This window comes from Rana temporaria, chromosome 1 (assembly GCF_905171775.1).
Source record: "Rana temporaria chromosome 1, aRanTem1.1, whole genome shotgun sequence".
Classification (NCBI taxonomy): Eukaryota; Metazoa; Chordata; class Amphibia; order Anura; family Ranidae; genus Rana; species Rana temporaria.
The window spans coordinates 492,121,116-492,135,593 of record NC_053489.1 but is presented as its reverse complement, the minus strand read 5'-3'; the positions used below and the strand labels follow the sequence as shown (position 1 = coordinate 492,135,593).

Sequence of the window (14,478 nt, the reverse complement as noted above, 5' to 3'; positions counted from 1 at the left end):
CACACGTTGAGTTTTATATATATAGATTAGACCGTTATGCTCCTGATGAAGCGTTTTTTCAAAGCAAAACATGTTGAGTAAAAGCGAGTAAAAGCAACCCTCATCACTCCACATATTCAATCCAGTTCTAAGGACCTAAAAAGTTTGTATATAATTTCTGGTGCTGTATGATTTTTGTCTCATTAACATACATGCATTAGTATCAACTTTTATGGAATTTTTCCTATGTATGTACTGTGATAAATATGCCGATATTATAGTATGATGTTCACAAAGTTTTGTATATCATTTCTTGTTCTGTAAAATTTCTATTTTTATGAATAAATATACCTATAGTATTTTTACTATATCTACTTGTACCGCCTAAAGTCCACTTCATTAGCCCAGCTTAATTCCTAGTTTCATATTATCGGGACGTTGGTACACTGTTATATTGGCATTCACAGCGCTAGTCGCCCTGTGTTCTATGCACTTTTTATAGCAAGATCTATTTATATAGACCCTAAACATACACCCAGAGCTACAATGGAAAAAATTCCTATTGAAAAATCCGATCATCTGTAGCAATTCCGACGCGCAAAATTCCGACGCATGCTCGGAAACAATTTGACGCATGCTCGGAAGGATTGAACTTAATTTTCTTGGCTCACCGTAGTGTTGTACATCACCGCTTTCTTGACGGACGAAAGTTCAGAGATTTTTTGTGTGACCGTGTGTATGCAAGCCAAGCTTGAGCGGAATTTTGTCGGAAAAAACATCCAAGGTTTTTCCGACGGAAAATACGATCATGTGCATGCGGCATAACAGCTACAATTGCAGCAAAAGGTGGTTTATACAAAGTATTGGTTCGGGGGGCTGAATACAAATGCATACCAAACTTTTCACATATTTACTTGTAAAAAATTTGGTAAACCATTTATAATTTTTCTTCCACTTCACAATTATGTACCACTTTCTGTTGGTCTATCACATAAAATCCCAACAAAATTAATTTATGTTTTTGGTTGTAACATGACAAAATGTGGAAAATTTCAAGGGGTATGAATATTTTTTCAAGGCACTGTATATAAATGATTCCCAAGCATTGAATTATCTTTGACTGACTCTGGCAACTGAATGATCAGGAATAATTTAATGTGGACGTTTATTTATATTTGACACTTTGGGTAATAACTGTCTTAAGAGTTACAGGTTATTATCATTGCTAAAAAACATGGTACTGCACAAACATCTGAATTTGCAGGGCGAACACCCTGCACTGCACTGAACACTGCAAAGTTTATTCTGGGCCCTGACTGGGCAAATTTGTCCAATCGGGTCCACGTGTATGCTGGTTGTTAAGGAGCAGGGACGGGAAGCCGGTCGCGATGTCCTTAACAACCGATGAGTCATCATCTGCTAACGGGTTTACCTGCTGATAGCTGAACAAATTTATTTTTTCAGTTTACAAAATAAAGAAAGAACAGCATGGGGTTCGCCCCAGTCTATACCAGGCTCTTTGGGGCGTGGGGTCCCCTTAAAATCCATACCAGACCCTTTTCCAAGCATGCAGCCTGGCAGGTCAGGAAAGGGGGGAAAGTGAGCACCCCCCCTCCTGAACCATACCAGACCACATGCCCTCAACATGGGGAATGGACTCTTTGGGAAGGGGGGAATCTGGCCATCAGTGAGAACTGATCCCATGGAATTGTCAATGCATCCGTGCCGTAGGCTCGCGGATCTTTTGTCCTGGACACAAAGTTGTCCAACTTCCTGTTGAGTCTGGAGGCTAGCAGGTCTATATCCGGGGTCCCCCATTTCTGGCATATTGCCTGAAAAATCATTCCCATGGCAGCAATTGCTGGCGACTTAGATAGTCCGCTTGCCAGTTTTCTATCCCTGGAATGAAAATCGCAGACAGGCAAGGTATATGTCTTTCTGCCCATCTTAAAATCCGAATCACCTCTTTCTGGGCGTCCCGACTTCGGGTGCCTCCTTGGTGATTCATGTAGGCTATAGCAGTAGCATTGTCGGATTGTATCCGAACAGGGTAACCCTGTAACCTGTGTGTCCAGGTCTTGAGAGCTAAGTATACTGCCCGAATCTCTAGTATGTTGATGGGCAGACTCTGTTTTGGTCCAGGTACACTGGGCTGAGGCTTCCTCCAACACGGCTCCCCAGCCTAACAGGCTGGCATTAATGGATACCACCTTCCAAGTGACTGGAAGGAAGGACCGCCCTTTGCGCAAGTTTTGACTTTTTAACCACCAACTAAAGCTTTGGCGCACCTGTGGAGACAGACTCATGGGAAAATCCAAAGTTTGGTTCTTCCTGTTCCAGGCATCCAGAATGCCGCCCTGTAGGAGTCTCGAATGAAACTGGGTGTAAGTAACCGCCTCGAAGGAGGCCACCATCTTTCCTAATAGCCTCATGCACAGGCGAATAGATGGTCTTCTCTTTGTCCTGACCCTGTGGATTAACTCTCTTAGGGCTTTTACCTTTGGTTCTGGGAGGAATACCCTGCTTTGGGCTGTATCTATGATCATGCCAAGATACTCTACTCTTCTTTGAGCCTGAACAGTGGATTTTTGTAGGTTTATAACCCATCCTAACTGTTACAGGTATCTCACTGTATTGAACACTGCATGCTCTAGTCCTGCCTTTGACTGATCTATTACAAGTAGAGATAGGCTGACACCATCATACCCTGTGCTCTCAAGTTTGCTAACACAGGAGCCAGGATTTTTGTAAATACCCGGGGTGCAGTTGCCAAACCAAAAGGTAGAGTAAAGAACTGAAAATGGCGATGCTCTACCGCGAACCTTAGACATTTTTGGTGAGTGGGATAAATAGGTACTTGTAAATAGGCGTCCTTGATGTCTACTGACGCTAAATATTCTCCGCCTTGTAAGGTGGCAACCAAGGATCGAATGGTTTCCATTCGGAAATGGCGAATGTCCAGAAATTGGTTTAGATCTATCAGGTCTAGAATGGGTCAAACGTCTCCATTTGGTTTTGGAACCACTAAAAGGTTTGAGTAAAACCCTGAACCTTGCTCTTTTAGGGGGACTTCTTTGATTTCCCCTTGAGACAACAAATGATCCAAACCTCGGAACAAAGAATCTCTTTTTATTGGATCTTTGGAGACCCCAGAACTTCGGAACCGATGGGGTGGAATCTCCTAAAATTCCAGCTTGTACCCTAGGGATAGAGCAGATACTACCCATCTGTCCTGGACCTCTGTCTGCCAGGTCGCTAAAAACTGCCGGTGCCGCCCCTCCACTCGGCCGAGCGGGGGCGCTTCTTCATGAGGAAGATTTGGGGCTTTGCTTATTAGCTTTTTGGCCCCACTGCCTCCTGTACTTCTGGACCTGGCCCTGATCCTTAGCCAATGTGGCTGTCTGCGGACAAAAATGCACTGATTACTGTAAAAATGACACTGGCGGTGAAGGGGTTAACCTGTAAGGGGTGCTGAAGGGGATAAGTGTGACTTAGGGTGTGTTCTAACTGTTAGGGGGTGTGGCTTGCCGTGGCACATCACTGATCGCTGTTCCCGATGAGAGGGAACACGATCAGTGACAGTGTAAGCTAGGCAGAACAGGAAGATGATCGAGTCCGCGGAGCTTGCGACAGGGTTGCGAGCGAGCCGCCGGTGATGCGCGTGCGACCACACGGCTCGCATCTTAAAGGGGACATATATATACGCCCATATGTGCAGCCGTGCCATTCTGTCGATGTAGATAGTCGTGCGCCGGTCGGGAACCGGTTAAAGGAGCAGGATCCATATTTTTTGGGGGGGTTAACAAACGCTTTAAGCATATTTAAAATCACTGCTCCTGCAAAAACGATTGTTTTAAAAAAAAATATGTTATTGATATGTTTCCCCCAGGGCAGTACCCAGACCCCCATACCCCTTTTATGGCCACTTTTAGGCAGTCCCTGAAAACTTTTTTCTTTAGAGAAGCCTATCCTGCCTCCACCTAACGACTGTACTTTCATTAATCTTCATCAGCTCATTCTCCACAGTTATTACCTTTTGTATCGCTTCACACTCTCCTCTTTGTAAACACAAGTAGGGCTAGTGATTCCTCCTGTATTTAATTGTATTGTAACTGTACTGTTTGCCCTAACATTGTAAAGTGCTGCACAAACTGTTGGCGTTATATAAATCCTGCATTATAATAATAACTAGCTGAATACCCGGCGTTGCCCGGTCTTCCTATCTTAACCTTTTGGGGAGGAAAATCATAGTAATATAAATATACCCATCTTTTATATAAGGGTGTAGGTAAGGGTTAATTTAACTGTCATATATTTTTATTTGGCATATAAGTAATATGTGTACCAGGTATTATTGAAATATCTCCAGGCGTACAGAAGTTATGTGGGAACATACATTTCCCATTGATTTGCATGGGACTTTAAACAAAAACCCCGACCCTCACAAATGGGGGTAGTTAAGGGATAAATTAACTATCCTATAGTTTAAGTGGACATATAAGTAACATGTGACCAAGTGTTATCGAAATATATACAGCCGTTTGGAAGTTATGAAGTAACATGTATTTCCCATAGAGTTGAATGGGACTTTAGAGGAAAACCCCGACCATGGCAAATGGGGGTGGGTAAGGGTTAAACCACCTATCCTATGTTTGTTGCTGACATATAAGTAACATGTGTGCCAAGTTTCATGTTAATATCTTTAGCAGTTTGGACGTGATGCTGGAACATACATACATACATACACACACTTGAGTTTTATATATATAGATAGATAATAGATTACTTCAGGCTAGCCAATTTTGCAGGTATAGCTATGTAAAACATTAAAAATAGGTGCTTATACTGTTTAAAATCCAGTAAGACACAGTCTCGCCTTACCATGCTCTTCCTCAGTGGCTCTCACTTGCCATTTTTGGCATTGTGATGAAAATCAGAGCCACTAGAGGTCACTCTGCTGACAGCCGAAAGATTTACTGCTTCCTAGGGGCTTTGGGCTTCAGCAAAATGCCAGCCTCTGGCAAGAAGAGAAAGGAGCGTGCTGGAGGCAATTTACAGCACACACTAATATTGGTAGCATAATTATTAATGTGGAATATATGTTCCTTGCTAAAGAACATTATTTTTTTATCAAGTTATTATGGGTAACGTTCAGCTTTAATGGTATGCTTATATGCTACTATTACCTAAATATATTGGTGAGAATATATTCTCGCTTTATTCTACAGTAATGAGGAGGGGGAAAAGATTGCTACTACAGTGTGAGAAAGAGTACATTATGACACATCTGGTGTGGTTTCAGATCTGGGCTTTTTAAGTTCAGCTGTTTCCATCCATTAGATTCTCAGCAGAAGGTGATAATTGCTGCTATCATATTGAATGGTATTACAGAAGCCATAATGTCTTGGAAATGTAAAGATAAGATGTTTTCTTACGTATAATTGGCAAGGGATGTAGTATCCAAAAGGCATAATAAATGCTGGTGGCAATTTTAAAGTGGAGGTTCACCCTATAAAAAATTTCTAACACTTCATCCAGCCCAGTTGTGCATATAAAATGACACTGACCTTTTTTTTTTCTTTTCCGTAGATAGCATTTAGCCGTAGAATTTGACCGCCGCTTCCGGGTAGGGAATCCCGCGGGAGTGGGCATTTCTATCGACATGCCAATTGATTGACATGCTAAACGACGGCACACACAGCGCGTCACGACTTCCCGAAGGAAGCTCGGGTCGGCTCGGCTCTATTCGGCGCTGGTGCGCAGGCGCGGAATAGAGCCGAGCCGACCCGAGCTTCCTTCGTGCCGTGCAGATGACGGGCCGGCAGCACACTGGCAGCATTTGATGGGCACAGAGGGAGTATTTGATGACACAGTGGCAGCATTTGATGAGGCACAGTGGGAGCATTTGATGGCACAGTGGGAGCATTTGATGGGCACAGTGGGAACATTTGATTGTACAGTGGGAGCATTGGATGACACAGTGGGAGCATTTGATTGGGCACAGTGGGAGCATTTGATATGGCACAGTGGCAGCGTTTGGGCACAGTGGCTGCATTTGATGGGCACATTGGCGACAATTGATAGCACAGAGGCTGCGTTTGATGGGCACAGTGACTGCGTTTGATGGGCACAATGGCTGCGTTTGATGGCACAGTGACTGCGTTTGATAGGCACAATGGCTGCGTTTGATGGCACAGTGTCTGCGAGATGGGCACAGTGGCGGCAATTGATGGGCACAGTGGCGGCAATTGATGGGTGCAGAGGCTGCGTTTGATAGCACAGTGGCTGTGCTTGATGGCACAGTGGCTGCGTTTGATGGCACAGTGAGACTGCAATTGATGGGTTTTTTTCAGAATTTTTCAGTTCATTTACACTGGCAGGGAATTTTTTAAATAATCAACTATAATTTATTCATGAAAAAACCTTTATCGCAAAAGGAAAAAAACTGTTGCTGTAACTGATTATAAAGTATGAGCCGGACTTTGGCTTCAATTTGTTAGTGGCTTTAAGTCTGCTAATATATGTACCCCCCCTTTAGATTGACAATGCTGCTGTGCCTCCTGTTCTCATTCATCCAGAGTTGTGTCTCACTAATACTGAAGGTGTGTTACTGACTAGATCACCAGGTGAAAACAGAGGGAAAAAAGCTAAAGAAAAGATGATTGGTAAGCAATATAATGCATTTTGGTGTTGGGGTTACCACTAATTTAAGGGGGAAATAGCTTTTTGAGCAGTCTCTTGTCACTTCCTTCAAGAAGTCATTTGGAATTCTGAACCACAAAAAATAACACTGCATTATTGCCATTCAAATTCATCAAATTAAGTTAGAATGTATCACCATTCAAAATTCAGAATCAACTTTAGAGGTGAAAAAGATGGAACATCACAACCCATAGCTCCCAACTGTCCCAGATTTGGAGCGACAGTCCCTGATTTTTGGAACAAAGTCACTCCGTCCCTCCTCCTCCTCATTTGTCCCTCATTTTAGTCTGATCTATATAGGTGTATATAAAATGCACCTTTTACTTTTCAAAAAGTGTTTCCCAGAGCTGCACCTTTTATCCGGTATTTAAATTGCTTCAATCGTAAATTTTCCAGGATAAAGGAATACTAGTGGTAAAAAAAAGACACTTGTAGGTTTAACTAACCTTTTTTTTGTATAATTCTCCATTAAAGGGGCGTGCCAGGGTGTGTGTCCTATGCCTACATACTTTTGCTAATAGGTGTCCCTCATTGCCTTCTCAAAAAGTTGGGAGGTATGGTGTAGCTTTGTGTCAAACAAAAAAACAGCAGCCTAGTTTAAAGGTAAATACAGTGGAACCTCCGATTGCGAGTAACGTGGTTAACGAGTTTCACAATACGAGCACTGTATTTTAAAAAATCCTAATTGGGTTTGGGAGTGTTGTCTCGCAAAACGAACAGGATTCAGGCCAAGCAGTGTGCAGTACCGCGTTTGGCCTAAGGTGGGGGGCGCCAGAGCTGTTCGGTAATGCTCAGAAAGACATGGAAATACTCCATTCCTGAGCCTTTTTTGAGGTTTGCCAAGGTCAGCCGAGGTGTCCTCGGGCCTTTTTTGTTCATTTCCGAGGCTCTCCAGCGCCCCCCCACCTCTGGCCGCATGTGGTATTGCATGCCATTGAAGTCAATGCGGAACAAATTACCGTATTTATCGGCGTATAACGCGGGCCGGTGTATAACGCGCACCCCAATTTTAAGAGGGAATTTTCGGGAATTTTTTTTTTTTTAAGTCCAAATAGTAAATGCAGTTAAATTAAAAATGAGATAAGCAGCAATGTACAAGCAACTCAGAGAGCAGCTCCTATGTTCAAGGAGATACAGATACACAGTACCTTATACACAGTACCTTAGCAGGCAGCGCTGACCGGGACTGTAGCGCGGCTTGGAGCTTGGGGCTTCTATATGTTCAGCAGTCTGTGGTGAAGGGGAGGGTGAGGAAACCCTTAAACGCGGGCAGCGCGGCAGCGCTGGCATGAGACTGTAGCGCGTACCTACAGTCTTTAATCTGACGGGTAAAGCTATGGGGCAGAGAGAAAACAAGCAGTTGCTGCAAGGAGGATGGGAAAGGAGGGGGACGAGCGCCCGCCGGAAATCACCGCCGGAAATCACGAGCCGTCATCTCCACTCGGCTCTCACTCGGCTGTCACGTCACACACGCACAGTCCCGCCTCCGCCATCGGCATTGGACCCTCTCCTGTGACAGACAGAACACTGGTCTAATGCTGGTGGCGGAGGCGGGACTGTGCGTGTGTGACGTGACAGCCGAGTGAGAGCCGAGAGGAGATGCCGGCTCGGTGATTTCCGGCGGGCACTCGTCCCCCTCCTACCCCTCCGAGGTATGCTATCGGCGTATAGCGCGCACCCGTGATTTTCCCCCTTATTTTCAGGGGGAAAAAGTGTGCGGTATACGCCGATAAATACGATATTTTCGTTTCCATTGACTTCAACGGGGAAATTGCTTTGGATTACGAGCATTCTCCTAGAATGTATTATGCTCGTAATCCAAGGTTCCACTATAATAGTCAGTCAAGCATCACAGAAATTCGCCCTAATTACTCTGGCACAATTTAGGATTTACTTATTGTTGTGTGTTTGACATATTTTAAGTAAATGTACACAAATATATGCTGAAAGCTCAGCAACTAGCTAACAATTGAATACACAGCCACAATATAAATCCATCTACTGTACTGTATACAAGTTTCTTTCGAAAGAAATCTAATTTCTAACTTGTGAAGCACACTGCATGGCCAAGCAGATGACACACTGGGGTGGATTTACTAAAGGCAAACAAAAATAATAAGACTATAAGACTACATTGGTGCTTATTAGACTTATTATTTATGTTTCTTTGGTTCTTTGTATACAGTGCATCCGGAAAGTATTCACATTTTCCACATTTCGTTGTGTTACAGACTTATTCAAAAATGGATTATATTAATTTTTTTCCTCACAGTTTTACAAACAATACCCCATAATGACAATGTGAAAGACGTTTGTTTTAAATCGTTGCAAATATATAAAAAATAAAAAAATAAAATAATCCCATGTACAGAAGTATTTACAGCCTTTGCTCAATACTTTTTGAGTATGATGCTACAAGCTATTCACCCCCATTTTTTGGCAGTTCCTCTCATTCTTCTTTGCAGGACCTTTCAAGCTCCATCAGGTTGAATGGGGAGCGTCGGTGCACAGCCATTTTCAGATCTCTCCAGAGATGTTTAATCGGATTCAGGTCTGGGATCTGGCTGGGCCACTCAAGAACATTTGCAGAGTTGTCCCGTAGCCACTTTGTTATCTTGGCTGTGTGCTTAGGGTTGTTGTCCTGTTGGAAGATGAACCTTCACCCCAGTCTGAGGTCCAGAGTGCTCTGGAGCAAGTTTTCATCAAGGATGTCTCTGTACATTGCTGCATCCATCTTTCCCTCAATCCTGTCTAGTCTCCCAGTTCCTGCTGCTGAAAAACATCCCCACTGCATGATGGTGCCACCATCATGCTTCACTGTAGGAATGGTATTGGCCAAGTAAAGAGCAGTGTCTGATTTCCTCCAGACATGACACTTGCCATTCAGGCCGAAGAGTTCAATCTTTGCTTCATCAGACCAGAGAATTGTTTTACTGACAATTATGCCATCGTGCAATGTTGTAGCCTTTTTTATTTCCACAAATAGAGCTTTCTTTTGGTGGTATTTGATCTGCAGTTTTTATTTCTTGTGCTATAAACAAAAAAAGAGCGACAATTTTGAAAAAAAAAAAAAAACAATATTTTTTACTTTTTGCTATAATAAATATCCCTGAAAAATATATATATATAAAAAATGTCTTCCTCAGTTTAGGCCAATATGTATTCTACATATTTTCGGTAAAAAAAATCCCAATAAGTGTATATTGAGTGGCTTGCGCAAAAGTTATAGCGTCTACAAAATAGGGAATAGATTTATGGCATTTTTTTTACTAGTAATAGTGGTGATCAGCGATTTTTAGCAGGACTGAAACATTGCGGTGGACAGATCGGACACTTTTGACAATTTTTGGGGAACAGTGACATTTATACAGCGATCAGTGCTATAAAATGCACTGATTACTGTATAAATGATACTGGCACGGAAGGGGTTAATACTATTGATGATCAAGGGGTTAAATATGTTCCCTGGGAGGTGTTTATAACTGTGGGGGGAGTGTACTGACTGGAGGAGGAGAGAGATCGCTGTTCCTGATCACTAGGAACAGACGATCTCTTTCTGCTCCCCTGTCAGAATGGGGATTTGTTTGTTTACATTGACAGATCCCAGTTCTCTGTGAAGCGATCATGGGTGGGCGACGTACGTTGCGGCCGCCGGTCATGTGCATCTGCTTCGGCGCCGTGCACGTGCCCACTGTATCTATTGCATGGACCGACGTACAGCTGTGGCGATTCGCACAATAGAGCCAACCTGCCGCAGTATAATGATGGCGGCTTGTTGGCAAGTGGTTAATTGAAGGAAAGATGAAAAAAATTACTGAAGGTATAATTGCTATACCTGTTGCCCATTTGCGTCTACTCTGAAGACTGACAGATAAAAAACTCCCATATTGCTTGCATTTTTTTCCCTGGCTAGTTGACAAAACACACCATAGTTCACCTCCAACGTCATAGGAGTGACTGCTCCCCCTAGTTAAAAGGCTGCATGTGCACAGCACACTCTCTTCCCCTGTTGTAGCATCACTGAGTTTTGCACTGACAGAGTGCACTATGCATGAGCAGCTTTTGAACTAGGAAAGCACTCACACCTGTGATGATGCATGTACCCGCTCGACATCTGCCATGTTCCAGCAAATACCCAGGACAGCAGAAAGCAAGGGATATGGGAGTTTTTTTTACCAGGCTTCGGTGGTGTCACAAATGGCCTACATGTATGTCAATTACATTAAGCAACATGGCCCAGATTCACAGAGAGCGGGCGCACATTACGCCGCCGTAGCGCAAATAATATACGCTACGCCGACGCAGCGCTGAGAGGCAAGCATGGAATTCTCAAAGTCAGTGCTGCCAAAACTGCGCTGGGTTTCGAAGGCGTAAGTCGGCGTAGGTGGAAGTAGGCGTGAGCCATGCAAATGAGGCGTGACCCCATGCAAATGATGGGCCGAGCGCCAGACAGATACGTATCATCAACTGCGCATGCGCCGAGATGAGGATGCATCCCTCTGCGCATGCTCATAACCACGTCGGAACAACTGCCTAAAATACGCCGGATCACTGCCTACGGCGTGAACGTAACCTACGCCCAGCCACACACACGTCCAACATAAACTCCGTAAAATACGCCGGCTTGTGTTCCCTGGTGCAGACCTTTGCATGTCTGCTGCTGGGTTACACTTCCTTTATGGGGCTTAACTTTACGCCGGACGTACAACTTACGCGCACATCGCGTAGCCTGCATCGGGCGCACGTATGTTCGTGAATCGCAGTATTTCCCTCATTTGCATATTTGAATAGAAAATCAATGGGAGCGCCACATGCGTCCAGCCTAAATATGCGCCCACGCTACGCCGGCGTAGGCAAGTTACGTCGGCGTGATGAAGCCTGTTTTTAGGCGTATCTTAGTTTATACGTCGGCGCAAGTGCTTTGTGAGTCTGGGCCCATGTTTTTAAAACTGTATAGCAAAGTTTAACCAGCTGGGCCCATTTACGGCATTCTTCATTTTATTCTAAAGGTAACTTGACCTTTAACAGCCCGTTTGTTATCAGACTGCGTTCAATACCAGGTTTTTGGTGAAAAGCAGTTAATGATGTTAAATATTTTCTGCTGGTTGGTATTGTTTTCCCCAAGAAAAGCTAATATTTCAGGTAACTTTGCCTTTCTGTCACTCTGTTTTGCATTGGGATAAATATGCACACTCCGGTGACATTTCAAGGGAAATGTCTTTTAGCAGTTGAATTTCTTTGTCTGCATTAGGATATGCATAAGCTGAACTATTAGATATTTTAGATTCATGACATGGAATAAGATTTATGGTAAGATATTCCTAAAAGGGCAAGAGATCAAAATAATTGTTGTATAAAAACATTAACCTTACAATTGTTAATACTTGCAGAAGGAGATTAGTAATAATACTTTGCATGTTCACACTTGGGCGATTTGGAATCGCAAACAGAATTGGTCAGATTCTGCCCGCAATTCAAAATCACAGCAAAATGCACAACACGTGTTTGGGTGCGATGCATCCTGAATGGAGTCCTTTTGGGCGATAAACACGCATAGGGCAGCTCATTCAAGTGACCGGACTGTCCTTAGCGCAACACACAGAATTGCGTGAGAATTGACCAAACAAAATTGCAAGCATGAACATGCAGCGTGAATGTAAATGTGACTTTTGTGTTTCATAAGAATACATGTTATAACTCATTTATCTCTGTTTTTATCATGTTGCAGGTGCCTTTGCTTGTAAAATGGTCCCATTTGTTCAGTCTACTGCTATTGTCACTGAAATTCTCACAATGACATGTATTGCTGTGGAAAGACATCAGGGAATCATACATCCTCTGAAGATGAAATGGCAATACACAAACAGAAGAGCGTTCACAATGCTAGGTGAGTAATTTTTCTGAAGTCACAATTATTAGCATATCAGAGATAACAGTACTGTGCAAAGGTTTTAGGCACTTGTGAAAAAATGCTGTAAAATGAGGATGCTTTGAAAAATATTGCAATACACAGTTGTTATCTACCGATTAACAACGTGCAAACTGCACATACACAAAAGAATAAAACAAAATCTAATCAATATTTGATGTGTCCACACTTTACCTTTGATCACCTCTATGGCCTTGGAGGAGCGGAGCAATGCTATGATGTCACTTCCGGTCCAGGGTGGAAGTAAACTTTTTTTTTTTAAAAGCAAAACATAATTTTTTTTTGATCTTTTGCTTTTAAAGGTAAAGAACAGATTTGGGTTTTTTTACCCCAGATATCTTCATAAAGATGACCTGTCACCCTTATTTCTATTACAATGGATGTTTACATTCCTTAATATAGGAATTAAAGTGTTAAAAAAAAAAATTAAAGGGTCAGTGTAAAAATAGACCTCCTCTGTAGCTCTAAACAGGTAACCTGATAACATTTTTAAAGCATTGCCTATAAAGATTTTTAAGTACCATCTTTCCAAGTGTGTTCACAATTTTAACCACTTCAGCCCCGGAAGGATTTGCCCCCTTAAAGACCAGGCTAGGGCTGCAACTAACGATTATTTTCATAATGGATATTTGTTGGCCGATTATTGTTTCGATTTATCAATTAATCGCATAATAGCCTTAAAAATGTGCATTTTTTTTTAAAAAATGGGCCAATTTGTTGTTGGGCAGATTACAAAACACAAATTGCCGCAAAAACACATTATATGCTTTTCTGCAGCTTCTCCATTGAAGTATTATTGCACCAAAAAAAAAAAAAAATAGCACCGTTTTGCGTTAAAAAGTCCTTGCCCTTTACAAATACCCAGCAGCTGAAAAGAAAATCATGGATGTGAACGTGTCCCATAGGAAAAGGTGTAAATGAACTGTAGTGTGTTTCTGCAAAAAGCACCAAAAAACTGAGGTGTGAACCCCGGCCTGAGATGTTTAGTAACATAATGGGGTTAAAAAAACAAAAATATGTACAAAAAGAGCAAATAATCACTACTGTAAGGGGTTCATTTTTTTACTGTGGGACAATGAAAGTAATATTTACAGTAGCCATTTGCTTTTTTGTACAATAAAGGGCTAATTTTAGTTTTTTTAACCCCATTATGTTACTGCCCGATTAATCGATTATGAAAATTGTAAGCGATTAATTTCATAATCGATTAGTTGTCGATTAATCAATTAGTTGTTTCGGCCCTAGAGCAGGCCATTTTTTGCTATACGGCACTGCATTACTTTAACTGACAATTGTGCGGTGATGCAATGTTGTACCCAAACCACATTGGTGTGCTTTTTTTCCTCACAGATTTGCCGCGTACACACAAACATTTTTCATGACGTGAAAAATGTTTTTTTTTTTTAAATGTCATTAAAAACGATCGTGTGTGGACTCCAGAGCATTTTTCATGACTTGAAAAATGGCCATTAAAAATTTAGAACATGCTCTATTTTTTCACATCGTTTTTCTTGTTCTCGTATTTCACGTCGTGAAAAACGGTCTTGTGTAGGCTTTAATGACGTGAAAAAAACGTGCATGCTCAGAAGCAAGTTTCTGGTAAAACTAGCATTCGTAATGGAGATACGCTGTAACAGACTGACAAGCACGAAGACTGAAAAGCGTGAATCGTCTCTCACCAAACTTTTACTAACACGAAATCTGCAAAATCAGCCCCAAGGGTGGCGTCATCCGAATGGAACTTTCCCTTTATAGTGCTGTCGTACGTGTTGTACATCACCGCGCTTTGCTCGAGCATTTTTTTTTTCACGATCGTGTGTAGGCAAGGCAGGCTTTACAAGAATCAGGTCGGAAAAAAACATTGTTTT

The 14,478-nt window shown here is 42.4% G+C and overlaps 1 protein-coding gene across 1 annotated transcript in view; it reads left to right on the top strand.

The window, feature by feature from the left end:
• Positions 1–14,478, top strand: part of QRFPR (pyroglutamylated RFamide peptide receptor) — an 80,107-nt gene that overhangs the window by 27,216 nt on the left and 38,413 nt on the right. Inside the window, exon 2 of the mRNA XM_040330291.1 lies at positions 12,410–12,568. Coding sequence (XP_040186225.1) covers positions 12,410–12,568 — 159 coding nt within the window. The remainder of the gene's footprint in view (positions 1–12,409; positions 12,569–14,478) is intronic.